Source organism: Gasterosteus aculeatus, chromosome 5, assembly GCF_964276395.1.
Source record: "Gasterosteus aculeatus chromosome 5, fGasAcu3.hap1.1, whole genome shotgun sequence".
Classification (NCBI taxonomy): domain Eukaryota; kingdom Metazoa; phylum Chordata; class Actinopteri; order Perciformes; family Gasterosteidae; genus Gasterosteus; species Gasterosteus aculeatus.
This window is the reverse complement of record NC_135692.1, coordinates 14,868,058-14,895,909: the sequence shown is the minus strand read 5'-3', so window position 1 is coordinate 14,895,909 and position 27,852 is coordinate 14,868,058. Positions and strand designations below refer to the sequence as shown.

Sequence of the window (27,852 nt, the reverse complement as noted above, 5' to 3'; positions counted from 1 at the left end):
ATAAAAGTAGAAATACTATTACAAGCATGTTATTATTTGTCGCAGGGACTTATTTGTTGACCTATAAAGAGTTTATGGTCAAACCCAAATTGGATTATTTTTTGCGGGGTGTCAGGCCTCCTATTTAAATATGTTCTCTTTGAATATGATCCTCTATCAGGAATCAGGAAACATTTATTGCCAAAATATGTCAGACATACATAGAATACATAGGAATTTGACTTGGCGGTTGGTGCGTGACAGTAGACAGTGTGACAATAGACAACAAGACATCAGTGCATGAGTAATAAAATAAAATAAAATTCTAATGCTATGGGTTAGTAGAATAAGGCTATGGGTTAGTTTAAAATAAAAGAATAAAGTAAAAAATATTTAAAAATTAAAAAATAAAGTGCACTAGCGAACAGGACGTGACAAAAGTGACGAGTGAAAAGTGACAGGTAAAAGTTATATCCAGAGGGAGAGAGCCTTTATCCGCTAGATCATATGAATGGCGCTGGGTGTTTTATTTCAAAATAAAACATGCAACATTAAATCATTTTAGAGAACTATTTTAAAAAGCTGATAGAGAATTGAGGTTCAGATTGGGGGCCACTAGGTGTCACCAGAGGGCCAAGCTCTGACACCGGCCTGAGGTAGAAGGTCCACTCGGAGATTAAAACTCAACATTTATTTTGTCACCACAAAAAGGGCGTATGGATAATATATGATCAAAAACGGAAATAGGAAAGAGCATATTTGAAGAATGGCTTTTTTTCGGAAGAACACACACATTTATAGATATTTATTTGGATTATGTATGTAGGTCCAACGTGATGACGCTCATACCCGGATATCCTGGTTGAAAATGCCCGTGTTGATTGTGGGAAATTGAGTGGTCCACCCTCGTATTCCCGATCCAACCTTACGTACGTTTACGTGCGCTCGCTGACGTCAACGGCCAACCGCTACGCGTTTGACGCACGCGCCTCCTCGACTTGCTCCTTGGAGATTCCCCTTCCTTCCTGGGCTGTTTGAGGGTAAAAAAAAAAGAAGAAAAAAAAGAAAAGAAACCCGACGCGGTCGCATGAAGTCTCGCGTATCCCCGACCGATTAAGAAGAGAAGAACAACAACCGTATCCTACATGTACGCGTTTGTCACAGATGTCTAAAGCACGCGGCGGCGGCGGCGGCGGAGAGCGCGAAGCTGAAGCCTCGGAGAGGTTACGGGCGGCCGAAGTACAACCCGAGGAAGAACTTACCGTATCCATGGCTGTGAAAAGTTAACGGACAGACGACCGGGGGGGGAAAAAAAAGAGCTGGAATAACCCGTCCCTCGTTCGAGCCGAGCGGAGGTAAGAACAGCCGACCGGTGAGTAGACTTCACGGAGTACACCGCCGGCCCGGGCGGCGTCGACGACCAACCGGCTGAATGAGAGCGTCTTTGTTTACACCGGGTCCCCGCGTCCGGGCAGTCCCGAGCCGCCGGGGTGGCGGTGGTGGCGGTGGGGGGGGGCTGGGAGGGGTGTTGCGAGGAGTTTATTCGCGTGGCCGTGCACCGTGCGGGTAACGTTAAACGCCCGTGACAGGGCTCACGGGCTTACGGTTCGGCCACGAATAGCTCGGTTACCTGACAGCGGTTTCGCCTCACGTTATTCCCGCCGCACGTATCGGGGCCACACGACGTCAGCGCGGACGGACTCCATGCTGCTTGGGGGGGGGTCAAAGGGCAAGGTCAGGTAGAAGGTACGTGTGTGTGTGTGTGACCGGACGGAGGCCTGAATGTGTAGCTTCTTCCTCTTCTCCGGTGGAAGGTTTCACCATCACAATAACATCCTGATGTGTGGCACGTGATTCGCTCGCGAGCATCTCCTCCGTTGTGGTCCGCCGGTGTCCCCCCCGGTGTCCCCCCCCCCCCCCCCCCCCCCCCCCCCCCCGTGTCCCCTGGGCAGGAGACATCTGAGGGTGGTGTGAAAATGACAACTTACAATGTACCGTGAAATCGGCTCACATCCTCCCCTCCAACCCTCCTTCCTCTCCCTGGGGAGCAGACATAAAATCCCCCCTCCTCCCTCTCTGGCACTGACCGTGTCAGCTGCTGTTTCTCTGGGTGCTGACTTACAGACAGGTGGCCTCTGGACAGGTGCACCCATAACAAAAGGCTCACAGTCCACCGTCCTCCGGGGGGGTTTGTGAGCAATTTGTTTCAGTGTAGTGTGTGAAAGGCTGCTTTTTAGTTTGGACAATAACACGCGTGTTGCTACGTGGTTAGGATCGATTTGAAACAAGCCAAATGTGACCGCACAACCTGTGCTTTTTGTTCGTGGTGGAATACAGTTGAGCTGTCGGTGTCATAGCTTTTCAATGACAGCCACAGCCGTGCCCTCCGGACCGCAAGTCTCTCCGTGACTTGCATTTCTGAGCCGATACTCTCCTCTGGCGTTACTGCCGTGAATTGGGTTTACCGGACAAACTGGTTTCAGTCCCTCGCACGTTCAAACTAGGCAACAGGAGCGTGACTCGTGCTCCGGGACCTCGCGCCAGGAACACACGCGTTGCTGTGGAACTCGGGGGCCTTCCAGAGAAATGACGGTTAATAGTTAACCCACTGCTTACATGCAACCATAAATGCTTTAAAAAGTTGGCATCGGCCTGGCCTGCTATGCTTTATAGGCTCTTTTTTTTTTGGTTGGTTGGTGACATTTCCAAGAGAGGATGAGGGAATCAGAAAAGAGGTCAGCGAAGGATATGAAGTGGAAGGGAGAGGAGAGGGAAAGTTTGAGGGCTTATCTCAGTAATGTGCACGGACAGCTGAGCAATGATGGGTGTTGCAGTCACCGCTGTCTTCCTCTTAACCCTTCACTTCCTCCTCTGGCGTTCACTATAAAAGCAGAGGCCTCTTCTCAACGAGCCAATGGTTAAAAAAAAAAAAACGATATTCACGCTGCGAGACAGCTGCGTAAGCAGATGAGACCGATCCCGGTGACTCCCCGTGATCGTGGTTTTGTTGAAGATCTCTTCAACGCAGCCCCGACCCCCCACACACACACAGCTGCTCTCTGCTGGCCGGCGCCAGTGCGCATGCGCCCCGCCGACCCTCCAGTAATCCGCTGTTCCGGGAGGAGAGTCCATCCTCGTCCACCGCGCTCACGGTGCCCCAGCGAGGGGGAACTAAAGCCCCGCGGTCAGAATACATAACCGAGAGTGACGGGGGGGGGGGGGGGCGAGGATGATAAGAGCATATGAGACCACAACATGCCCAAAATGACACCATCACGTGCTGGCGGTGTGGGCCGGTGCGGCTTTGTAAGGCGCTGAGCAGGCGGCAGAGGGACCGCCGCCAGGATGCCTCCTGACGCGAGACAACGCGCGAGATGAACGCCGCCCGCGAAAAGGACCCCGGCCGGAACCGCGGCGCGCTCGGCTCCCTCCCGGAGGAGAACTCCCCTGGCTCTTCGGACGGTTTTTCGTTTTAACTCCCTCCTTTCGGCACAGCGGGCTCCCCTTGGCTTCCGCGCCGACGCGGAGCACCTTTCCTCCGGAGGATACAAGCGGGCCAACGCGCTCAACTGAAAGTACGGGCGCGATCGGTGATGAATCATCTTTTTTTTTTTTTTTGTTACACCCTCGACTGCAGCTCGAAGCCCGCGAGATCGCTGCGCCAGGACTCGGTTTCGTGCTAAATAAAGCGACCACCACCACAACAACAACAACCGGGGGGGGGGGACCAATTGGAAATATCGCCCCCTTCTACTTTTGCCTGAGGGTTTTATAGGCATCGATGCGCGTAAACCGTGGACCCGGACGGGTCGTAGCGCCGCGACATGCTGACCGAAGTCCACGTCCCGACACGGGGGGAGTCCGACACAAAGTGAGCCGGCTCTCCCTCTCTGATCCCCCTAAAACGAGGATCACCTCCAGCCTGCAGCCGGGCACCCGGATCCCGAACGTCCTCGGGTGTTGCACACAAGTTTGAAGCTGAGCTGTGAACACTGTCGCGCAGCTGCTGAGGTTTCAAAGAGAATTGGAATTCTAAATGTTCACGGTGTCTCGTTTTTTTCTTTTTCTCAATGTGGATATCCCCCAAATCCTGCGCAAATTGTGATAAAAGCCTGCCATGGGGGTGCAAACATGACGAGGTGAAACGCTGCCGGGTGTTTCACTGGTTAAGCTTCCACAGCAGCCGTGAGTCGGACCGGATGTCTGAAAGATGACACTTGGGACGAAAGCCCTTCCCGGCAAATGCAATGCATTGATTTCCGCCATTGCCCACATTGTAAATAACTCTTGTGGATATATTTAGTTTGTATGGACCACGATGCTATTGTGCTGTCCTGGGTGTGTGCTTTTTTTCTCCCCTTCACAGCGGCGGTGCAGCTTAGATTCTAAAAGACCATGAACACATCGACCTCTGTACCGCACCTTTTCCTGCTTCCTCCGATCGATTGATTCTCTGAGCGTGCGCAAAGGGAAGATGGACCCGGGCATGAAACTGAATGGACTGGGAATGTGTGTGGGAAGGAACGCTGGGGGAATAACGAGTGGCACTGTGGAAGACGCGGTGCAGAATGCTGCAGGCTTAAAGGCTGCAAGGGAAAGAATTACCTTTGGCTGTGAGAAAACTTGTCTTTTCTCTGCTGCGGGACCAACTACTGGATGGGAATCCGCACTCACCATTTGAATTGAGAAGCTCCCCCTGTTGCGCTGCGGGATATCCACCCGGCACCCCTGAAAGTTATTTCGTTGTGTACCCTTATCTTGGATTGCTGCTTTGCTGTTTCTCAGAAGTGTCTCTTTGGAGGGGACTCTTCCTATTTGAAGTCAGAGAACAGTAAGTTTACAAACCCCCCCCCCCCCCCCGCCCGTTTTTAGTGTGAGCGCACCTCGGTGTGTCTTCCTGAATGAGAGTGTTCCCGGTCGACCATCGGAGTGCGTCTAGAGACTGACCTCCCGTTGCCGCGGCGATGGGGAGCTCGGCCTCGTCTCTCACCGCGGAGACCGAGTCGGACCACGGCTTCCGCAGCGCCTCGTACCCGTCGCCCCCCCCCGTGGGCTGGCTCAGGAACAGCCACAGCAGCCCGGTGTGGGGCACCACCTTCATCGCCCGGCAGCAGCAGCAGCAGCAGCAGCCGCTGCCTCACCGCGAGCGCAGGTAAGAGCGCGGCCCCGGGCCAGAGGTGTCAGTGGAACGAGGTGCTGTGTTACATGGGAACGCTGCCATTTGTGAGTGTGAGGCTCACACGTTGTCCTGGCTTCAGCGAGAGCGTGTCACTTCTTTACAAGGGCACTGCTTTTTCTCTCCGGGGCTTTTCAAAAGCCTTACAGAGGATTGAATAACCTCACGGCGAGGGTTTAACCCCCCCCCACCCCCACCCCCCCACCTCTCCATTAAAGCTTATCTAATCAAAGCCTACATTTTGATGTTTTTTGTTTTTATGAAGTACCCAAAATCTGGCTGAGCCGGATTTGTGCACCAAAATCTCAGCCCATTGGTTGCTGCTTGCACATCTGTACAGCGTGTGCTGCCCACGCGGTGCAGAGTGGATTGCCTGCACAGACAGGCAGATTAACCCCACCCTCGGTGAGCCCGATGGAAACCAGCCCGTGGGTAATTACGAGATGCGTTTTGCTATCATGCTTTTGGCTTTTCAACCAGGATTCAAGACCAGCTTGGACTCAGTCTTAGAGCCCTTTCCAGAATTGATTGAAACCGGGGGTTATTTTTATCTGGGTAAGTGCGGCTAGATCTCCAATCTGTGGTTCGGTGTGAACAAGAGGCTCCTTTTTCAAGAATACAACCTCTGCAGAGCTTCTGCGGGAGCCAACTTTTTATTGAGCGAGCGGCAGCTGAGTAATTGAGCGGAGCAAACTATTTGTGGAGGTAACACGATGTTCACACGCGCCGCCTTTTCTCCGAATCGACTGCTCAAGAGAGATTTCATCAATTGCAACCGCGAGGAAAAGGTCCGTGGTTTGAGTCACCGTCGACGCAGAGCGAAGGCCCGAGCAGCGAGGAGCTCCGTTTGGCTCTGACCGGCCTCCGTCCGAGAGGCCGCCCTCCAAGCCCCCACCCGTTCCCAGGGCTCCTTCCTCCTCGCTCCTGGCGCCACGGAACAGGAACGGGAACGGGGGGTCTGAGCTGCTGCCGAGTCACCCGGGGACGCCGCGGTCCGGTGGTTGTTTATTGACTTTTCAGAGAGCCCGATCACATTTCCCTTCAATGGATGTCATTATTTATTCAGCGTCGGTCTCCAGTTGTTTGATCGTTGTTGATTCTCGCTGTCAATGCTCCTCCTGCAGCTCACTCTGCGTTTCACAGTCGAGGCAGTCACGGCTTCTCAAAAATATAGACGGCTGCGTTCGGCAGAGGCTGAAACAGGCTTCCATTAAGGTCATGGCGTCAGGGTAGTTTGCTGTCATGCAGTCACATGTTTTTGTTTTTTTTCATCCAGCGGACTCACACACATACGTCTAGCCACGCGCCTCGACCACCAGTCAGACTCCACCCGAAGTCATCTGCTCTCCCAGAGACAGGCGGACGGGTCCTGGCGGTTTGAGTGAATCGCTGGGAGGAGCAGGACACACACACACACACACACACACACACACACACACACACACACACACTCTGACAATAGATGTTTTAGGAACACCGTGCAGTAGCACTTAGAACACACCCGCTCCTCTCACACGCACACTCACTGGCGGTCGTATGCACGCACAGCAGCGTTAGCCCAACAATGTTAGGCGCGCTTTGGCGAGCTGTGACCGAGCATGAAATATAGAAACAACACGCCACAAGACCGGCTTAACTCGAGCCGTTCCCTTTAGTTTGTTCTCCGCGACATCGTCCAAAACGGAAAACCCATTTTTTTCTTTTGGCTCGGAGGCCGCACGAGCAGGTTCCCGTGCTATTGGGGGATTTTTTTTCAATTTGTCTCCACCCAGCCGCGACCCGTTGACTTTGGGGAAGTGTGCGCTGAATCGGTACCCTCGGCCTGTGGCGCCAGCGACCGGCGTGCAGCAGAGGTGTAGCCGCGTGATCACTCTGGGATCGCAGTCTCGTCAGCGGCCCAGTTTTACACCCCAATGCTATTTATGGTGGGAGATAACAGAGTGGTCCGCGCATGTTCTGCCCCCGCCCCCCCGGGGACCCTCCGAGTCAGGTGGCCTGCTCTCCCCGGAGGCGATCGCGGCGTCTCCGCTGTCCCAGCGCGATGGATGACGCCGTTCATCGCAGTTCCGTTCCGCCGGCTTTGCTCTCTTTAATTGGATTACGACGGCGGCGGCGGCGGCCAGGGGACTTGGATTTGACCTGTATGGTCACCAACCGTGTTTATGCCTCCATCATTTAGGGGCGTCTTCCCCGTCGCCTCATCTGATGAAGACTGGACCTTCCCCCGAGCCTCCAGAACCGATCCTCCTTATTCCAGATGCTCCCCGCTCCTGTTGCCATGGAAATCTGTGGCATACATTCTCCTAACCTAATTCCATTGGGCCTCAGACAAGAGCTCACACGGTAACCTGGCAGCCCGCCGCGTACCAGCAAATTGCACCTCTGGAGAAAACGCCCAACGGGCGGGACGGAAACGGGAAGTGAAGCTCCGCTCTGCGCCGCCTGCCAGAGAAGTTCCCCTCCGGCTGAAGGCGGCAGCGCTGTGTCAGCACCTCCCAGGTTTCCGGGTACCCGGCAGAGCATCAGAGCGGCGCCCGGCTGACCCCCTGCGCCCCTCCTCCCGGTCCCCCGCCTTTCCCAACTCTCGAGCTTCCTGCCGGCTCTCTCTCTGCTCTGGGCTACTGGATGTCCGCTGAAACCCGGTCGGACAGTTTCCTCTGTTTAAAGATTCAAATGTCTGAAGCTGTCTCCTCCGCCGACAGATTCACTCGTCAAAAATGAGCACCAAGTTGTGAAATATTCACCGAGGGCACAGCGAGGGGTCAGAAGCCTCTTTAGACCGTTCTTTTAATTCTCTGTATCTAAAATCTTGCTAGTTAGTACTCGTTCTGAGGGCTGCATCATGGGCGGTAGGGGTGAGGAGGACCATCTGAGTCATAATCACATTCCCACAAAACACTAAGCCTTGTCTCTCTCCTCGTGATATTCCTCCACAGCAGCGTCGCCTCAGCAACTAGCTACTTTTCAAAATACCTTTTCGCCTAATTGCCGCCGGCCTTTGTGCGCCGACGACAGCGACCGGCAGCGTCGTTAAAAAAAGCGTTGTTGTCGTGTCCCTTATGACTCAGCGGTCGGCGGTAACCGATCCCCGGCGTGACGTCACCGCAGTTCTCTTCACCCTCGATCCTCCTCCTCAAGATTAGTTGCAGCTGTTGACTCTCCTCCGTCATGTTGGTTGGGAGTAATTCATTGCGGAGATCCTGTCGGCTTGAGCTATGAGTCATGTTTTAATGCCGTGACACATTATCTGCTGGGGAGAAGTGAGGCTGTTTCAGGTAATTCTCAAGCCTTCGGCAGTGCGTGCCCGGGGATTTTTCAGTTTTTTTGTTTTGTTGCTTTCAGGTGTAAAATATCTTCTGATCTGGCGAGTAAGAAAGATCCAACAAAAGCCCCTTAGCCAGTAGTGCTGCGTTCATTACCAAAGATTAGAAAAATGAATTGTCTGTGTGACTGAAGGAAGTGTGAGTGCCGATCTAATCCCCGTCAGAGGAGTCGGAGGAGCTCTGCTGCGTGCAGAATGTTTCAACATTCATTACCCGCTTTTTTTCTTTCTTTTTTTCCCAGCTCGTCTGAACCTGAAGCTGTGCTCTTTATCCAACTCAAACATTGCATAAGCTACAGGATCGCAATACCGCGCTCGTATATATTAATCACAAGAGTGACTCATTATTTCAGGGCGTGTGCGGGGGGCGGCGGGGGGGGGCGGCTTCACCTGGAGCTCGTGGGGCGACTTTGGGTTGTCCGGCCTCGCACCGCCTGTTGGTAATGGATGATCAGAGTATCGAGCAAATCAAAAGCCAAAGCAAATCAAATGCATCGTCGGTTTGTTTAGTTCAACATGAATGAGAAAGTAAAGGCAGGAATATTGGACGAGTTAGAGCTATGTAATAAATGATTAATAAGCAATTATCGTCCCTAAAAGGTTTATCTAAGCGTCAGTCCATAATACATAACAGTTCATTAGGAAATATTATAGGGGTAACACTGAGGCAACCAGGGGAGCAGACTAGGCGTAAAGGCGAGGCAGTATCCGATTATTTGCAGTATTAACTACCTATTTATTATTTATCAGACTCAACACGAGTGTCTGGGAATTGCTTGAACTTGCGGCCAAAATATCCAAATGCTGAGGATATAGAACGAGTCTTTTGGCATGATTTGATTCGACCAGCGCCCATTGCTTTATTAAAACTAAGCCGTTTATATCTTAAAAGTTAATAATGACATAGAAACCTATTTTCTGGAGCATCAAGCTTGTTGGCAAGTGGAATTTAATCGACATCCTGGCGACGCTCCCTTTTGAGGGGATGCACTTTTTTGGGGATAATCGCTGCTGCACAAAGGTTTTGCACCACTGAGCCATTGTGGAGTGAATCCAAGTCGCCGACTGTAGGCAACACACACACACACACACACACACACACACACATCCTCCGTTACATGTGTGCTTGTTCTCACAGAGCCGACGTGCTCTATGATTGTCTCACACGAGGCGGCGGGGGGGGGGGGGGGGGGTCGTGAGAGACTGGCTCATTGATGCTCTTACTTTAATTAATTGTACTTTATGGACAACGGGCTGCATCGAGGGGCCCCTCTCTCTCTCTCTCTCTCCCCCCCTCTCTCTCTCTCTCTCTCCACACTGTAAGCCGTTGGCGACTCGCCCAGCGCTGCAACGCTGAGGAGCTGAAGTGGGCACTTTTAGAGCAGCGCCACTCTCCACTGAGCACAGGGCCAAGGACAAAAGGTTTGCGATTGTGTGTGTGTGCGTGTGTGTCTGTGTGTGTGTGTGTGTGTGTGTGTACACACCACCGGAGCATATTCCAGGAGAAGCATCCTTTTATGTCGGATTCAGGGATCAGAGGCCACGGCGGGTTTGTCATCAACTGCAGGCGGTTGCTGCACATACAAAGGTGTGTGTGTGTGTGTGTGTGTGTGTGTGTGTGTGTGTGTGTGCGCACTCCTAATACATCCTTTTTAATCGAGAGACATAATAATTAGTGTGCGGTCGCTGTGCGGTACTTTTGATGTGCGTTGCGCTTACGACAGGTAATAATGACATCATTAAAATAAGATAAAAATAAATAAATAAGTGTGATAATGGAAACGGCGTGACTTGGCTCCGTCGGCCGAGGCGTAAGCGGCCCGGCGGTTCTGAAAGCGGGCCGCGGAGAGGAAGCTGTCACCGAGCGCGAGGCGCTGACACATCGCCGTCGGCGGCCCTCTGGGAGGCCCGGCATGTGCCACCGTCAACGGCACGGGGCGCCACTCGCCTCGACCACGCCCCGCTCAACGTGGGCGCTGTAGTATGAGGACGCAGAGTGTGTGTGTGTGTGTGTGTGTGTGTGTGTGTGTGTGTGTGTGTGTGTGTGTGTGTGTGTGTGTGTGTGTGTGTGTGTGTGTGTGTGTGTGTGTGTGTGTGTGTGTGTGTGTGTGTGTGTGTGTGTGGGGGGGGGGCTCTGCAAACAGCCCCCTGTGATGAAAGGCGAAGCCGAACAAAGAGCGGAGCGCTGATTTCTCAGCGTTCGTGTGTCTTGATATAAATGGTCATTGTTATCATTGGCGGACTGCGTTTCCTCCTCACACAGCAGGTCCTCGCTAATGCCGGAGGGCCGACTTCAGCCCGGGACGAATAGATGCTGTGCTGATGGCTCCTCACGCAGAGCGTCGGGACACACACACACACACAGGAGAGGACGATGTGCTGGGAGCTGGAGGGGTTCTTGTCAGATGTCCCCCCCCCGGGGTTCTGAGGGTCCGCCCGGTTTGAAATGGCTTAATGGAGTTCAGCTGAGGGCAGTTAGCCGGCCGGGACACACGGCGCTGCAGCGGAGATTGAAACGTCACAGTGGCGGTGAGGTCGTTGAAACAGACGGATTATGAGGATCTGTTTTCATCCTAAAAAGTCTGTTTCCACAGTGTAAAGACGTTTGCACTAAAGGCCACATACACCGTTTATTTCCCAGAAAGCAGCCTTGCTCCCTCCAACCAAAACAAATGAACAAGATGCTGATTCGTGTGAGCGTCGGCCCGTTTGTGAAGAGCATCGCCGAACACCTCCCCGCCATTCCCACATTAGCATCTCTGCGGCGGCGTTCACACATGAGCAGCTTGACTGACTGTGACATTTATGGGTCCGTCCCTTCCCCGGGGCAAGCAACCCGTCCCCCGTCCCCCTCCCTCTCTCTAGGCATCCAACTGCGTCGCTTCCCCCCCCCTAAGGCTCTAACATACCCGCGTCGATAAGGCCGATCGGCTCACCGGATGAACCGCACGTAGAAGTCAATCCATCGTGTTGTAGGAGGAGCCTGGAAAGCGTGTGAGTGGCCCGACGAGATGGAAAGAAAACCTTCCAAAATGTGGATTCAATCTCCTCGCGTCGCCATGCGTTGGATATTCATTAGGAAAGGATCGACGTGACCCCCCCCCCCTCGAGTTGACCCCTGCTAACCTGCATTTGCATGTACGCCTTGACAGCAGAGGAGTGCTCCTGCGAAGTGGAGGAGATCCCTCGTGTTTTTTCAATTCCAATAAGCGTCAGTCAGTATTCTCGTGTTCCTCCTCTCCTCTGGCTCCGCCTCCTCCCGGCGCTGTCTCCCTGACTCTAATCATGTGGCCATTGTGTATGGATTTACTACCCTCTGAGCCCCCAGGAGGGAGATTTGATTTTTTTTTCCCCCCTGCACTGGCTAATCTTTCCCTCTCGCATTCTATTTTTCTTTTCTAATTTGACCGATCTCGCCTCCCCCTGCAGCGATGTTCTCGCTGCTTTTTTTTTTTTTTAGATGGTTCTCCTTAGTTGACTCGACTGGGAGCATTTTATTCATTCTCTGGCTTTTTTTAACCCAGGTTTACTCTCTGACCGCAATTGCTTCCGCCTTCTTCTTTCCCTCATCCTTTGCTCCACTGACCTTCTTCACAAATGGCACAGAACATCAGTGGCTCAACCGATCATTGAGGTCACTTCTTCAATGTCACAATGTTCCACTGACTCACTTGGCTGTTGGACTTTTGTTTTGACTCACTTGTTTTTCTGTTTCGCAGCCACTCCCACTCTCCGGGCTCCATGGCGGCGACGGTGCTGGGCAGCGAGTGGTCCTGCGGACGCTGCACCTTCTTGAACGCCGGCGCCGCGCCGCGCTGCTCCATCTGCGAGGCGCCGCGGCAGAAACCCGACCTCAACCAGATCCTGCGGCTGAGCAGCAGCACCGAGGAGCAGCGCTGGGCGTGTCCCCGCTGCACGCTCAACAACCCTCAGGGATCCGGAGCGTGCTCCGTCTGCGGCTTCGGGCAGTGCCCCGACGCGCCCCCGCCCCTGCCGGCCCCCGTGGCCGCCAACGTCCTCCCGTCTGCCCCGCCGGAGCCCCCGACGCCCGCCGCCCCCCCGACGCCGGTTCTCCTCGAGCCCCACGGGCAGCAGCCGGCGAAGGAGGAAGTGCCGCGGCGGTCCGAGAGCAACGGAGAGGTGTGCGCCGTGGAGGGGCAGCACGCAGGCTGGGTGTGCCCGGGCTGGGCGTGCCCCCGCTGCACGCTGCACAACACGCCCGTCGCCCTGTCGTGCTCCGCCTGCGGCGGGCCCAGGAAGCTGTCTCTGCCTAAAATCCCCCCCGAGGCGCTGGTGGTGCCCGAGGTGCGCACGCCCGTGCTGGGGTTTCCCGTTCACACGGCAGGGGCCGCCCCGCTGCTCATCGACCTGACTGATGACTCTCCCCCCGCCCCTCCCTGTGACCCCCAGGAAACTCCCCATGTCTCCCTCCCCTCCCCTTTCACTACCTTCTCCTCCCTGCAGAACAACCCCGTGCCCCGCAGCCGGAGGGAGGTGCCCCCTACGGGGCGACCGCCCAACCCGGGCGCCAACACTCCCAGCCCCACCTCCCCCTCGGCAGCCGGTGTGCCCCCCCAGCGGCCGGCCAAGCCCAAACACGCCCAGCCCCAGGAACCCTCGTACCCCAGCAAGCGCCTCAGCATCTTGGAAGAGGAACATGCCCAGCACCATCCTCTGGTCCCCCACCTCCCTGTGGTTTCCTCGGCCGGCCCCACCTGGAAGTGCCCCGGCTGCACGCCGGCCAACCCGGGGAGCTCGTCCAAGTGCGACACATGCCGCACGTCGCGGGCCGGCGCCGACCTCATCGACCTGGTGGGCTGCGAGACGGTGCGATTCACCCCGGCCAGCCCCTCCAGCCCGGACTTCAGCACCTGGGCCTGCTCCAAGTGCACGCTGCGCAACCCCACCGGGGCGCCAAAGTGCTCGGCCTGCGGCTCCTCCAAGCTGCACGGCTTCCAGGAGCAGCAGGTGGCCCCGCCCCGCTGCTGTGCGCACTGCGGCGCCGTGTCGTGCTCCTGCACGCCCTCCTCGTCCTCCTCGGGTCATGTAAACAGGAAGCAGGCCCGGGGCTACCCTTTCGCCTCCTCCGCCGTCGCTTCGTCAAGTTCCCCTTCGTCCTCCGCTTCGTCCGGCCTCCAGGAGAGGGCGGGGCAGTGGAGCTGCCCCGCGTGCACGCTGCTCAACGACACCAAGGCCAAGAACTGCGCCGCCTGCCACACGCCGCAGCAGTACCTCACGCTGCGCAAGGTGGCGAAGCCTCTCAAGAGACGGGAGAGCATGCACGTGGACGCCCGCCGACGGAACGACGAGGGCGAGGCCAAGGAGCTTCTGGAGAACATAGTCACCTTCTGCAGAGAGGTGAGAGAAACGTATTCCATCACTTTGTTAACATTGAGTTACCTTTTCAAAAGGTGAACAGGTGATTCTTCACATGTTGTTGAGGCTCCCTCGACGTAATCTTATTTTGGTGTGCAGTCAGGCCTTTCAGAGCCCCGCCCCCTTCCTTATTTTGTTCGCTCTCTGGCATCGCCCCTCACTCCCTCACTCCCTTACTCCCTCACTCCCTCAATCCCTCAATCTCTAATTTCAGAGAAAGGCTGACAGGCGGCGTCATTGCCTCCCTTTGCTCTTTGCGCTTTGTTAGCTTCGTTAGCTTCGTTAGCATGGCCAGCGGGTTACTTTTAGACACCTTTGATCCTGATTATCTCTCACAGGCAATTAAACGTGACTGTGTGTGTATATATTCATACAGAGACAGCATGCTCCTTTTTTAAATTATCTTCATTAAGCTGCATAAATGTCAGAAGTTAATCACCATGCGTTTTTCTCCAAAAGAGAAAAACGCAATTATGCTTTTGTAATCCCAGCCTCGTACGTCGTCATGACAACCTAAAATAATGATGCGTTTTTACACGCTCAAGCACCACCGCCTTTAATCAGGATCAAGAGGACTTTGAGGTCAGTCTTGTCATTCATGAGCCCCTGATTGGTGACCGTGTCACAGCTGACTCCGAGATGTATCGCCTAGCAACCGCAATAAAGGCCTTGACAAACCTTTTATCTCTTTGTATCACCACCACTTCCAGCTCACTTCCCCTGCGATCCCTTTTGACAGGTACGTGTTATGTTACCATGGATATCTGCTACTCAGGGCTGTCAGGAAGGTTCATTTTTAGATGGCTGGCTTATTCTTATTCAATGAATTTAAGCTGTTGTCTTCTGCGTGCGCCGTTACCACACAGGCATCGCACCTATCGAGCGATGTTTACAATGTCACCAAGTGTGCGTCTGCATTATTAATGGCGTCTTTGAAAGTCCCCGGCCCCGTTGCAGCGAGCGTGGGAGGGATCAGTAGGAAGGAAGGACATCACAGATACCTCTTCCCCAACTTCCCCTCCTCTTTTCCCCATCTAAGATCAACATTTAAGCGAGTCGTCCTTTCACCGCCTTTCCTCCTTTTTTTCCTACAAATATTTTAGGCCTCGCTCCCTGTAACTCTGCCCCTGTGTGCTCTTCAAAGTACTTCTCCCTCTTCATCTCCTTCTCATCCCCTCTGCCTCCCTCACATCTATCCTCGCACGCTCATCCAGTTTTCTTTTTGTGTGTGTTTTTTATCTCAAAATATGCTTTTCTCCTTGTCACCCACCGTACCCCCGTCCCACCCTCTCCACACCACTGCACTCAATCCTCCCGTGTAGCAGTCGCTGAGTGAGCGTGTGTGTGTGTGTGTGTGTGTGCGTGCGTGTGCGTGTGTGCTCTAAGGTGAACACAGGGCCTATTTTTAGAAGCGGAGCGCGTAGAGAAGGGGAGCAGGAATCATTCGCTCTCCGATAGTGAATGCAATCGCTGACGGCATCAGCTGCTGCTGCCGCTCTCTTCCTGGGGGTCAGACAGATGAACGGCGTTAGAGAGGATCCATCGCTGTCACGGCAACACCTGGCGAGCGCCAAAACACCAGTGGGAAATAAAAGTGCAATGCCGATGAGAAGCCTTTTGGTTGACCCCCGCTACCGGGCGGCGTACGGGACAAAGGGGAAGGTTTCCGATGCGTTTGGTTCATTCTTCCATTTCTTGGGTTAGTTCAGCCGTTCGTCCTCGACTCGTTGGGTTCTATCAGATTGCTGATGAAACATACGGTGTTCGTTGCTCGTGAATTGGTCCGGATTGCAGCAAACGGCAGGGAGCACACCGAGAGCCGAGGTGCTGGTGCAAGACGTATGATTCCTGCGCCCCTCTTTGCCAGTCTGTCTCTTCTGCCTCCTCGCCCTCTACTCTTCTTGATTGCTTTCTCCAAGCTAGAGGCGTGCGTGTGCTTGTGTGCGTGTGTGTGTGTGTGTGTGTGCGTGTGTGTGTGTGCATGCTCGATGCCAGAGCCCCAGAGCGTGTCCGCTCACTCACCGTGCCAGGCGAGCAAACGCCACTTCCAGCCATCAGCGCCGCTTGTGAGCTGTTAAACCTAGCAGGGCTGAAGCCGGTTCCCGTGTTCCTTCTCCATGTCCTCCCCTTTGGGTGGGGCGGGCGGGAAACGAATCTGTGTGCGAATTAACTGTTTTTAACTGGGTTTCTTCCTCTTGAGTCGGCTGACCGAGGACTAGTTGGGTTTTGCGTGGCGGCGTGTGCCCCCGTGATGCAATCTGACCCTTCGATGACGATAGCTGCAACCTGAGCGACAGGAAAATGCTTTTGGGAACGGTGTGCATCCTCCTCGCTCCATCCCAATGGTCCGTTTCCCCTTGGGTGGTACGGTTCTAATGTGTTTCATAAAGCCTCCTGCTTTATGCTTTCATCAACACTAATATATTTTTTATGTCTCTCTGCTCCGTTTGAGCTTGAATCGGCGAATAGATTTCTATCTCGTCTTCTTTTTCATCCTATTATTATAAATAGGAATATGTATAAGTCAAAAAACTCCAACATCATGCACATAAACCGCCCTGGGTTCTAGAGGTACAAAGGCTAATCGCAGCGTAACAGGATGCTTCTTCTTCTCCTCATCTCTTACCGACCCAGATGATGATGATGATGGTGTGTGTGGCGTTTTCCCCTCCACCTCTGTGCTAAACCCCCTTCGCCCCCTCAGCCGTGACCATGATAGCCATCACGAGGGTCACCCGCAAGCCGGTGAGCTACACCGTCATGCCGTTTCCAGACCACAGAATTGGATTGTGGGGATGGAGACTAATCCACCCGCCTCACTGCGAGCGCCCAGCGGGCCGCCTGCATCACGTCCCCTCAGACGGTGAAACCGGATCGGTCGGCCCGCGTGGCCCCCGGGTGCTGCGTGCACGGGCTCGTTGGAGATGGTGCAGATAGTGTGTCAGGTCGTCCGGGGTCCTAGAGGGTCCGAGAGAGGCCGGCACTCAAAGCGTGTCATTTCAAATTCCGCCTGCTCCCCCTGGAAGGAAAGTAAAGCGTTCTGACGGTGATTTCTGCAGGTGTGTGACGCCACTCGGCAACGGTCGAAGTAACTCCTCCGCCCGTGTGACTGCGTGTGGGAGGCAGCAGTGTTCCACCCGGGATCTGTTCCTCTATTAATCATTATCCACCGGCAAAAGATGTGGCATTAGAAACGCAGGGAAGAGATTAGCAGTCGCTTCTCAAGGCGCCAAGCGTCCTCCAGGCGGGCATTACGGGTCTGAAACGCTTTATTTTCATGCGCTCTCCTCAACTCTTTTTTTTAAATGGATTTTAAAAATGGGGTTTTGAGGTTTTTAAGTAGGATGTTTTTCCTCTGAAGAGTCGACCTGCTGTTTTTGAATCTATTTGCGAATTCATATAATGAAGAGGCGCAGTCGTCTCACCCCTGTTGTCTCCCTCTCCCTCTTCTCCCTCCGCCTTCCGATGCCTCCCACGCTCAGAACACCGTGAACTTCGTGGATGACAGCTTCCCGCCGGGGCCTCGATCCGTGGGCTTCCCCGAGGGCGACAGCGTCCAGCAGCGCATCAAAAAGTGGCTCCGCCCCCACGAGATCAACTGCAGCAACTTCAAAGACCGAGGCGTCAAGTGGTCCGTCTTCCGCACGCCGCGGCCCTCTGACATCCTGCAAGGCCTGCTGGGAAACTGCTGGTGAGCTGTCAGAAAACCGGCACGGGACACTAATCAGCCTAGATCGTTTACATAAAGAAAAACACGAGGCTTCAACCGGGAGAGGAGCCAAAGACCCCCAAATTAATGAAACAACGTTCCTCCTGTTCGCTCCCCGAGAGGTCCGAGGAATACAAAACAGACCACAGATAGTATTTCATGTCGGGTTCAGATGAACACCGCTGCCTGCAGCTAGCAGAGCGAGACGGTGACAGAGAGGCGATGAAACGGTAAGTTTGGAAACAGGAAAGCGATAAACTGAAAAAAGGAGGCGGGCGTTGAGTGAAAGTGGGAGGCGAGTGCAGTCGTACAGATGTACAGATACACCTGACAAGGAGATAATTCACGCAAACGTGGGTCTGGACACATGCTTTTATCTCCCTGACCTTGTGTGTGTGTCCTTTAAGGAGGGGGGGGGGGGTTATATGTGTTCTAACATTCACCATCTTCCCCCTAAACACAACAATGAAAAGTCACAAAGTGCTCCAAGACTACTTTTCACTTCATGTCCAGCACATGCAGCCAATCAGAAATAACTCCCACTCTAAGCCGACTCCTCCCTTTCTCTCCCCGTCTCCCTCACACACACAAACGATGGGACAATAAACCAGAAAACAACGAGCTCCTCTCAGCCGGCCGCAGAAGAAAGTAGTGCCAGTCACACCTCGTCCTTGAGTCCAAGCCGACGTTACAGTCACATGATGACACAGCTAACTGGATTCTTATTTGATTCTCATCGGCCTCACTCAACAGACGGGATGTAGCTTTGACAATGCGCCACATAAGGCGTCCTGACTGAACGTTGAATTACTTTGCAGATGTTTTCAAACTGCTACCGGTGACGTCGGTGACATTGGTATCTTTCCGTTATTTCATTTAACAAAGCGGGTCGGGAAACGTACAAAAAGGAACATTTTTATCTCGTTGTCCCGAAACCCTCCACTGTTTGTAGCCATTTCATCACACTGTGTAATCCCGTTCCACACTTCCAGTTGAACTAATGTGCACTTTCTAATGTATTCCTGTAAGTGTGGTCTTCGCGTCCCGGAATTAACATTTTGTAATGCTTCGAATTTCTCTTGCACACTAATAGGAGGAGTTTGTCTCATGCTGCAGGGGAATGAACAGTAATGGGTAGTAATCACAAGGCATAGAAGATTGACATTGAAATGTGACTTTTCAATTTTCAATTAGTGTTTAAGAAATAATTCTCCATTTACAGCCTCGCGGCTGCTTGTCAGTCCGTTTCTTTTTGTCTCCTCCGATGGCGTCTGCCTGCCGACAATCTTCATGCCCGCCTGTCTTTTTGACTAACGCCGGGTTCTGCTCAGCCATCCAGCTGTCCGTCACGATCAGCTGGTCATGTTCCGTCTCCCTTTGTTTCACCGCGCACTCCTGCTTTATTTCCGTCTCCTCGTTCACCCGTCCGTCTATCCTGATCCGACGTTTCATTCTCCAACTCACCGAGTCTTTATTTTTTCTCTTTCAGGTTCCTGAGTGCGTTGGCGGTGCTGGCAGAGCGTCCGGAGCTGGTGGAGCGAGTGATGATCACCAGGACAATATGCACAGAGGGGGCCTACCAGGTCCGGCTGTGTAAAGACGGGACGTGGACGACGGTGCTGGTGGACGACATGCTGCCCTGCGACGACTACGGCTTCCTCCTCTTCTCCCAGGTCAGGCAGAGGAGACGGGGGACGGGGGACGGGATGTGTGGGGAGGTTCTCGTCACACATAATGTGCGAGATGTTGGAGAAGAGCGATGGAGTCATTGAACCAGTCCTGTTCACGGCTCCTCTTCTCTCCTGAGACTCAGGGCTACATTAGCCGCTGCTAGCATAGCACGCTTAATCTGCAGGCCGTCCGAGTCGAGTTGTAGTTTTAGGTAAAGTGTCAGGTAAGGAAGAAGCCTGCAGGGAGTTAGATGGGCGGTTTTTGGTTCTGCTTCATAGATTTTGACGTGTCCATTGTGAGTTTGAGAGGTGCCATGTCAGATTAGTGAGGGATTTTTTAATCCGTGCAGAAAGGATGTTTTTCATATACCGTCTCTGATTTCTGGCCATTCATTAGTTCCCCTGTGCTTTCTTTAATGACCCCCCTTATTGATGCAGTTGCATCCTTACTCCCTAAGTATTAACATCTTAATAAAAGTTCAAAGCTACTTTAATATCTGGCTATTAATCCCACTCAAAGTCTCAAAGGGCCCTACAGAGGAGGACCGGACCTGGATGTCCATTACACGGCCAGTGAGGGTATTACATCATGGGACACAAATGCGGGCCCGAGCATGCTGGAGAGACACACTGACCCTCTCGCACCACCACAGTTAGAGAAGCAGGGACAGAGGAGATAGAAGGGCAGTGCAGGTTAATTACTTCCCAATGGTCACTAAGCGTCTGGGAGAATACGGGACAGAATGTTAAGTGGACCGTTATTTGTGGGGATGAGACAAACCCACATTACAACTATTAAAGTCGGCGCCGTCGGGTTCTAAACAAGCCCCAAACTCCTCCCCCTTCCCCTCCTTCCAGGCCCAGAGGAAGCAGCTCTGGGTGGCGCTGATCGAGAAGGCCCTGGCCAAGCTCCACGGCTCCTACTTTGCCCTGCAGGCGGGGCGCGCCATCGAGGGCCTGGCCACGCTGACGGGGGCCCCGTGCGACTCCCTGATGCTGCAGGTCAGCTCCACCAACCCGCGGGAGGAACCCATCGACACGGACCTCATCTGGGCCAAGATGCTCAGCTCCAAGGAGGCCGGGTGAGAAGTCGTTGTTTGCACACGTGACTCTTAATTCTCCACCGTGCAGCTGAACACGTACGTCTACAGGATACTGTTTTCCACTTGCACGGCAGCGACACACACGCAGGTGTTTCACAACAACAAAGGAGCTGAATGGCAATTAGCGGCGTGTGTTAGCAACAAAAAGGGTCCGGTAATCAGACCTTTGATATGTGGGCTTTCAAAGCAACTGGAGACAGATAGCAGAACTCCAAAGGGGTCAAATCCTCTGTGGCCAAACCGCAGGACGATCTGTCAGTAAAACCTGCAGGATTATTCGATATATCAAAGGGGAACGCCCTGGAAAATCATGACGACAACAATGCTATACTTTACCAAACGGAGATAAGCAGCATCAGCATAGAAGGATCAGCAGTTACAACTAGAAAACAGATAAACGGGGATACTTGTTCTGTATTGCTAACTTAACTTTAGGTTCTCCACCTTAAATAAAGACTGAAGTAGTAGTTCACCGACACAGTTAGCAGAAGAAGCTCCAAAGCTGGAGTGGATTCCCGGCCCGTTTAGTGCGTTCCAACAGAATGCGTCCCGCTGACGGTTCTGTGAATCTTTCGCCCCTCAGGTTTCTGATGGGTGCTTCCTGCGGAGGAGGCAACATGAAGGTAGACGACGCCGTCTATGAGTCTCTGGGTCTGCGGCCCCGACATGCCTATTCCATCCTGGACGTTCGAGATGTTCAGGGGTTCAGGTATGAAGCTGAGAGGGATGATCTCCGTCTCTCTCTGCGAGTTCTTCTTGTTCTTGTTCTGTTTCCATCCATCAATGAATACAGTAGACTTAATATTAAATGAAACAGACAATATTACCACCTGTTCTCATTCTGCATCTTGGCCACATAAGGTGTTAAATAAGAGTTTATTTACTAAAATATATTAATGGGGTCAATTTAAATTAGATTAGACGAGACTCCCACAGCGCATCTGGCAATTAATTCCATTCATTTAGGATTTTAGATGAATTCAGCAGCTGAGGGATTACTGTTGAAGAGATTTGAATTCCCTCTCGCCTTTCTCCTACGCTGGCTGAGGCTCATGGGTATTGTAGTATTTAAAAACCTGATTTCTCGGAAACATCATTTAAATAACTCTGAACTCGAGGCCATGTCATAAACTTCTTCTTGAATCTCAACGTGAACCTCAAGGTGTGTCTGCGTTAACTAATGCCACGGATGTTATCAACAGAAATATTTGAAATGGAAACAAGAATGAACACAAACTCTGTTTGATTGACCAGAGGCCCCTTTGTGGAGGTACTTGGGTGATTTGTAGGCTTGATGCCAGTATCGTACAACACAATGCAGGGATCCTCGTCCGACCCCTGAGGGAAGCTGTAAATCCCACACAAGCATTTCAGTTTACTGCCATAAAACAGTCGGAGTGGAAGATTGGGCCGCGGCCTAAAACGACCTGGAGTCCCCCGCCAGAGGCGAGACGCACATTCCCCTCCACGTCTTTTCGGGATAGACGGGGTTATACCAATCCGGTGTTCCTCGCTGTGGGGAGGGGCAGTAAAAATGAAATGGGTTGTTAAAATAAACAGGCAGTCCACAGCGCGTCCGTCGCTAACGGGATTCTTCGCCTCCAGGTTGTTGCGGCTGCGAAACCCGTGGGGTCGCTTCTCGTGGAACGGCAGCTGGTCGGACGAGTGGACGGACTGGCCCCAGAACCTGCGCCACGAGCTGATGGCCCACGGCAGCAGCGAGGGGGTCTTCTGGATGGAGTACAGCGACTTCATTAAGTAAGTTGTTTTCGGGGGTTATTTCTGCGGCCATTACAACAGCAAAACGCGTCGATGGGGATATTCTTGTAAAGTAGCTCACGCTTTCGTTTACTCACTCAATACAAAGTTGACCTCTACCACCCAGAGCCTTTGTTCACTGACTACGGGTGGAATGCTCCTTTAACTGTGCGACGACGGGCTTAAGTACATTGTATTTGTTTGTGCGTTGTTATGGAGTCTTGTGTTTGTGTTATTTTCGTGGTTCCTTTGGCCAACGGCCACGTAGAGGCCGTGAGAGTGTTTTTCAGATTGATCCCGTGATTTGATTACAGAGCGCCGAGCATCGACTCGTGTTTCTGTGTGTTTTTTTGATAATTCTTTTTATTTTTATTCCACACCATGTGACCTTGTGGAGCTCAGTAAACACTGCTGCCTGTAGCAGCTTGATGGAAAAGTAGTCTGGGACATAATAGGGAGTTTGTTGCTTTGGGCTCAAACATAAACCATAATGTTGGGAAAACGACTGTATTGAATCACGGCCAAACTAAATCCAATAAAGTTTGAGAACCGGTGGGAGCTGCCAACAATTTGTTTTGATATTTTGTTCGCGTAACTCGATTTTACACCAACAAAAAGTTCTCGTGCACCAGAGCGTAGTCGCCCCGACAACCATCTGATCGATGGCCGTCGTCACGGAGTCCACCGGGTTAGTAGGTCTGCCTAAAGCTAATCGACGGGATCACGTGCAGAGGGATCGATTCCCTCCCGAACAACTCAGACCTGAAAAATGTGTAGAGCAAAACGCCACCCGTCCCCCCACTTCTGTTCGTTGCATTCTCTGACGGACAGATAATCTCTCCGCTTCGTACTGCAGGACGAGACCACAGAACGGCGTCCGCCTGCGTGAAAACGAGAAAAAGTGGTCAGCGTGTCGGTTCCTCATCGCAGGCCTGACAGAGTAGTTATACCGCTTAAAAACACCACATACTCGCATCGATCAAAGGTCCAGCACGTCCCCCCCGTCGGAAAGGCAAGAGAGAGACGCGAGGTGAGGAAGCGATGAAACACTGGAAAGAGACATTGTGTCTCTCGGGGCCTTTTTGACGAAGCAGAACCGATGTGTGAGCAGGGAAAATGGTGTTTGTACAGAGGCTGTGCCAACGTAACGAGTTCCTTGTGAGGTGTACAAATATGGTGCCGGGGGGGCCGGGGTTCCGGAGGGGGGGGGGGGGGGGGGTGGATGGGTGCAGGCAGTCAAACTGTCGGCGTCTCACAAGACAAGACTTTTCTGTTGCTGATAATCAAAGCCGTCTCCGACAGGTACTTTGACTCCGTGGACATCTGCAAGATCCACTCGGACTGGCAGGAGGTGCGGCTGCAGGGCAGCTTCCCCTGCAAGGCCAGCGGGCCGGTCACCGTCACCGCGCTCACCGTGCTGGAGAGGACGGCGCTGGAGTTCGCGCTCTTCCAGGAGGGAAGCAGGTAAATCCTCCCGCCTGTTAGTCCCACTTTCTTCCCCTCCTCCCTCCCCACCTTTTTGTTCGAGTTAACCCCGCCTCCCCCCCTCCCTGCGTGCAGGCGGTCGGACACGGCCGACAGCCACCTGCTGGACCTCTGCATCATGGTGTTCCGCGCCTCCTTCGGCAGCGGCAACAAGCTGGCGCTGGGCCGCCTGCTGGCCCACAGCAAGCGGGCGGTGAAGAAGTTCGTCGGCTGCGACGTGATGCTGGAGCCCGGCGAGTACGCCGTCGTCTGCTGCGCCTTCAACCACTGGCAGATGAACGTCAGCGGGACGGGAGCGCCGCCCACGCCCGGTAAGCTCCGGTTGCTCCTGAATGAGAGCCATAACACCCCCCTGCCCGCCCCCCTCCCTTGATTGACCGGCAGCATGCGCTCCTCTCTGCCCCGCAGTCTCCAGTCCCACCAGCGGGCCGGCGCGGCGTCCCAGCCAAGACTTTCCCGGTCACATCCTCGCCATCTACAGCTCCAGGCAGGTGATGGTGGAGCAGGTGGAGGCGATGGCCACCACGCTGGCCGACGCCATCATCCTCCTGACGGAGAACAAGGGCGAGAGGCACGAGGTGAGACGCCAGGGAGACTTAAATAAATGTAGCAGTCTCTCTGCTTCCTCAAAGGACCACAATGCATTGCAGCAGAAAGACGTGTTGTTTATTTAACGCCCCCCCCCCCCCTCCGTGTGTCCTCCCAGGGCCGCGAGGGCATGACGTGCTACTACCTGACCCACGGCTGGGCGGGCCTCATCGTGGTGGTGGAGAACCGCCACCCCAAATACTACCTCCACGTGTCCTGCGACTGCACCGACAGCTTCAACGTGGTGTCCACGCGCGGCAGCCTCAAGACCATCGACAGCGTGCCGCCTCTGCACAGGTACTCTTCCTCAGCCCGGGAGCATTCGGCACCGGTGCAGCAAACATTTGGCCCTTTAGGCGATTAGATCCGTACACACATCAGCACTTATTTAAACGTGAAATAAGTAGCGCTGCGCTACTGAAGAGCTTCTGTTCTCTGTTGATCCCCGTTGGAGAGAGAATTCTACGCAAATTGTCTGCTATGAAATGCACTACAGTGGAGTTGTGCACACGTCATTAGGTTTATCTGAATTTAAGTTCTTTGGACATTTACTCCATGGAATGTTCATGTATGTATTCATCTCAATTTACAACCTCATCGGCTCGAGTTTGTGTCCCACGCATAATGGGAAACTAAAAAGTCTCCCATGTGTGAGGGCCGTGTCTTAATAATGTCATTTCCTCTGACTATCTGTCAGTTCCCTTGTTGAGAATCACCGTCGGCTGTTCGTACGCGCTGCGATGCAATCAGTTCGTAGGTGAAAACATTTAGCAGCTTGCCAAGCACGTTTGTGATCGTCACTGGGGTGCAGCTCAGGATATCGTTAAGACCGTTGAGGCGTGAATAACTGTCGCCGTGTCACCTCGCCCGGTTCTCTAAATAGCCTGAGACAGAAAAACTCCAGTGCCGACTTAGCACCTTGTTTTCCCTCAAACCCGAGCTTCAACTCGGCTGAATAGCTAAGAAGCAGTCCTGAGATCAGTGGCACACATGCGGGCCGGAGAGCGGAGGTTAGCCTTTTCTGGGAGAGCTTTTTGTTTTTGTTTCCTCATCCTGGGCTGCATTTGTATTCAGAAGGGTCACCTTCCTCGACAGAAGCCCCAGAGGCCTTGAACTCGCGCTGCCCTCCCGTGTCTGTCCCTCATCGCTCTCTGTCTCCCCCTGCAGGCAGGTGCTGGTGGTGCTTTCACAGCTGGAAGGAAACGCCGGCTTCTCCATCACCCATCGCCTGGCTCACCGCAAGGCCGCCCAGGCCTCCTTGGGAGACTGGACCCCCACCAAGGCCACCCACAGCCCCCAGCTCACTCCGGACATCGATGGGCTGCACCGGCCGCGGCCGCTATGACCACCGCCACCGCGTCTCGCACACAAACGCTGACTATTATTCGATGGAACTGTCACGACCACTGGAAAAGCCTCGGCAAAGGGGCGGAGCCGCAAAACGTGTAGAACACACGCACTTGAATGTAAAGCGTCTCCCTCGCCAAACGGGTGTGTCGGGATGAGGCGAGGGAACGACCTGTACAGCTTTCCACCCCGCCGCCTAGCGAGGATCCAGCTCGGACTATTAAATGGACTGTTGAAGCGGTACGAGCGTTGTGCGAGGGGGCGGGGCCGGGGAGGCGCGCGTCATCTCGGACACACGACGTCGGGCCACGGTGCCATGACTACTGAGCCATTCGCCGTCTGAGCCAATCACGCGCAGCCATCAGACACTTGTCGTCCAGCAGGAGACTTCGCAGGGAGGGTGAAAGGGGGGAGGGAGGGGGGCGGGGTTCATCTCCCCCTCAGATCGGTACTTAATTAGCCAAAACCCACTTGATTATTTGCGATGATCCTCTTACCTGTTTCGTGCGCGTCCCTTGTCAACGTCTTGCCCATATTTGTTTTTTTTTAGGCCGTAGAGACGCCATCAGTCAAACAGTATGTCTGTCCCCACTCGCCACCATCTCTCCCTCTAGCTCAGGACCCTCTGTGGTGGTTTGTGGCGTGAGATGGAGTGTCCCGATGTGGGAGGGGCCCGGAGGCCGTCTGTCGGTGAAGACTTAGCGGCCGGGTTTGGACACGTAACACGCTTCCCTTCCCCTCGCAGTGACACTGTAGCTCCTTTCTTCCCGTCCCTCGCACACTTTAACCCACTTTGGAGGAAAGTCATTGCACGAGTTCCACCCTCGCCCCCCCTCGGCCCCCCCTAGCTTATCTCATCCGTTTCTATCCTGCCTCACACCTCAGGAGCAACGCGTCGTGACACAGAAGGTAGTTTTAAATGATGGGCGGCTGTTTTAACGTAGCCCCCCCCCCCTCCCTTTCCCCCCTCCTTTAATGACCCAATTTCTCCAGTGTCAAAGCCATTAATCCTACTTCACTTTCTTCGGCCCTCACCATGGCAACATAGATGTTCCGTCAGACGGGGGGGAGACTGACGTGGTGCTGTAGCAGCGGGAGAGTCGCTGTGTAGTGAAATGGGGCACACGAAAAAAAAAACCTGGAAGCTGACAAGCAGCATCGGCGGAACGTTCACGCGGGGATTCACTGTCGGCTGGAGAATCCTTTTCCTTTTTTTAATGTCGAGTTCATTTAGAGTTTAAAAGACAAAGTTCCCACATGAGACGATTCAGGCGAGGACTTAAGCTCAGCAGCCTCGAGTCGAGAAAGTGCCGACGCAGTCGTACTCGTCCTGCCTGCACACGACCACGTCCCCCCCCCCCCGAGGGTGAGAGCAGCGGCGGGGCGTCTCTGGGCGAAAGCTTGAGGCAGCTGTGAATACGTTCTCTCCGAAGGGAAGCGCCGGCGGCGTCCGTCCACAGCCGCCGGCCGTTAATTTATTTGTGCGAGTGGTTTGCCGGCCTGTCGTCCGACGAACACCGCCGACCACCGGACCGACGGGCGACCACCGGACCGACGGGCGACCCATTTAAAAGGCCCCGGAGGAGAGAAGCAAACCTGCACTGGGTCACATGCGATGACGACCCACCTCCAAACCGCTGGATCACTTTACACTCACATGAGATTGTCGTCGTCGTCGTTGTTGTTTTCTTTTATTCTATGTGTCCTTTTGGAAGCTGCTCCTCTCCTGTGAAGTCGTGGTGGTGACTCTCTGTGCGTCGGGGGCGCCCCCTGCTGGAGACGTCCCCCCCCCCACCCCTTCGTCGGGTCCCTCCTTGTAACTTGTACAGACGCTTACTAAAGCCACAGATAAGATGGAAAGACTGTGTGGGGGGGGGGGGGGGGGGGGGGTATTGGGGGGGTTAACTGACCTATTTAAAGTTGTAAAAAGAAAAAAATGAAAGTACAATAGAAACAAAACAATGAAAACTAATGCTGAAAATAATCAAACTGATGAATGTGATATCTATATTTTATTGATCTTTTCTGGGATGGGAATATGAGTATATGTGTACAAACATATGTATGTTTAATTTTCAATCTCAGGTTCCGATGGACCAAATAAATTTTTTTTAAATTAAGGTAGCATTTGTCATTATTGCAAACACTGTTTTTTTCACATGCAAATGTCTTTTTTACCAAACATCAGCAGCTTTTTGTAGTTTGTGACCTGAATAAAACGGATAGGATAATGTGTCTACGTGCTTTTACAGCACTAATATTGATTCATGAAACCCTGTTTGTCATTGGTTTATCACCCAGTCTCCACCCCCATACCTCCACCCCCACCCCCACCCCAA

The 27,852-nt window shown here is 53.5% G+C and overlaps 1 protein-coding gene across 3 annotated transcripts; it reads left to right on the top strand.

Moving 5' to 3' along the window:
• The first annotated feature begins 875 nt into the window (after positions 1–875).
• capn15 (calpain 15) lies at positions 876–27,633 on the top strand. Of its 3 annotated transcripts, none has more exons than XM_078103711.1 (12): positions 876–1,334; positions 12,197–13,835; positions 17,336–17,544; positions 19,052–19,235; positions 20,091–20,314; positions 20,919–21,044; positions 21,941–22,093; positions 23,396–23,557; positions 23,654–23,889; positions 23,987–24,156; positions 24,285–24,463; positions 25,334–27,633. In XM_078103711.1, the coding sequence occupies exons 2-12, from the start codon at positions 12,219–12,221 to the stop codon at positions 25,509–25,511; spliced, it is 3,438 nt and encodes a 1,145-aa protein (XP_077959837.1). In that variant the 5' UTR covers positions 876–1,334; positions 12,197–12,218; the 3' UTR covers positions 25,512–27,633. The 3 variants fall into 3 exon arrangements, with proteins under 3 accessions (XP_077959837.1, XP_077959838.1, XP_077959836.1); XM_078103712.1 differs by having other exon boundaries at positions 942–1,351; XM_078103710.1 differs by lacking the exon at positions 876–1,334 and adding an exon at positions 3,056–5,131.
• The last annotated feature ends 219 nt before the right edge of the window (positions 27,634–27,852 follow it).

Bases quoted from the DNA above. Each gene is read 5' to 3' on its own strand.
- capn15 (XM_078103710.1), top strand. From the start codon at position 4,944: ATGGGGAGCTCGGCCTCGTCTCTCACCGCGGAGACCGAGTCGGACCAC. The intron at 19,236-20,090 runs GTCAGGCAGAGG...CCCTCCTTCCAG, and splicing joins GCTTCCTCCTCTTCTCCCAG to GCCCAGAGGAAGCAGCTCTG. The intron at 21,045-21,940 runs GTATGAAGCTGA...CTTCGCCTCCAG, and splicing joins CGAGATGTTCAGGGGTTCAG to GTTGTTGCGGCTGCGAAACC.